At 27.4% G+C, this 1009-nt stretch overlaps 1 protein-coding gene across 4 annotated transcripts in view; it reads left to right on the top strand.

Annotated features, from left to right (window-relative positions):
- The window catches only part of LOC115233970 (neurotrimin-like), a 169109-nt gene extending 168168 nt beyond the window's left edge, over positions 1–941 (top strand). For 3 of the 4 annotated variants that reach the window (XM_029804637.1, XM_029804639.1, XM_029804636.1), the window contains 2 exons: positions 52–189; positions 735–941. In XM_029804637.1, the coding sequence (XP_029660497.1) occupies positions 52–189; positions 735–937 (341 nt within the window). In that variant the 3' untranslated portion in view covers positions 938–941. The remainder of the gene's footprint in view (positions 1–51; positions 190–734) is intronic. The other variant, XM_029804638.1, reaches the window with a different exon arrangement.
- The last annotated feature ends 68 nt before the right edge of the window (positions 942–1009 follow it).

Here is a 1009-nt window from a genome sequence, read left to right as displayed (position 1 = left end):
TATATATACATGTATATATAAATTACAGTGTATTACATTTTTTATTTACAGTTCCACCCATGCTTTCAATACCAAATCAGTTGGAAGGAGCCTATATTGGACAAGACGTAACTCTTGAATGTCATACTGAAGCTTATCCAAATTCTATAAATTATTGGACAACAGAACGCGGTGATATGATAGTGTCTGGTAATTCTAAAAATCTGATATGCAAATATCTTTTGCAATTGTTGCATGTCTGATACAGTTTACTATATTTAAACTCCCCAGTTCTGCAGAAGAAAAGAATTTTTTTTAAATATACATTTTCGATTTATAACTGTTTCAAAAATATATCTCGGCGATATAATAGTCCTGGACAATTTAAAAAATCAGATTAGCAAATGTCTTTCACAATTATTGCATATCTTTTTGATACAGTTTACTGTATATAAATTTCTATTTCTGCAAACTAAAATATAAATTATAATATTTTTTATAAATAAATATTAAATAATTATTTGATTTGAAAAATAGATTAAAAGTTCACATCCTTATATAATATCTCAAGAATTTGTTTATTTGCAGAACATATAAGTAAAAAAATTATGAATACAAAATTATAAATAAATTGTTATTAAAAGAGTTCTTGATATACATAGATGAAGTACTCCAGATACTTGATTTTTTTTATCCTGCAACTTTACTATCCTACTTTAAAATGAAAGTCGGAGAACTTGGTTTTATTGGCACAGGCAATTCTGTTTCAGGTGATAAGTATGAAGCGATATCCACGGACAGCGGTTACAACAAATACATGATGCTAAAGATAAGAAACGTAGGTCCGAAAGATTTTGGTTCGTATAAATGTGTCGCACAAAATTCACTTGGTGGAACAGATGGCGTCATCAAACTAGATGGTAAGTCACGCAATGATAACAAAAAGGACAATTTATAGTGTAATATTTGATTTGTTATAAGTAGAAGTAAAGAAAAAAATTCAGAATGAAGATAAAAAAAAAATATATAT

This window comes from Formica exsecta, unplaced genomic scaffold, assembly GCF_003651465.1.
Source record: "Formica exsecta isolate Colony F162 unplaced genomic scaffold, ASM365146v1 scaffold192, whole genome shotgun sequence".
In the NCBI taxonomy this organism is placed as follows: Eukaryota; Metazoa; Arthropoda; class Insecta; order Hymenoptera; family Formicidae; genus Formica; species Formica exsecta.
Note: the sequence above shows the minus strand (reverse complement) of the source record. Positions and strands in the feature narration are given on the sequence as shown.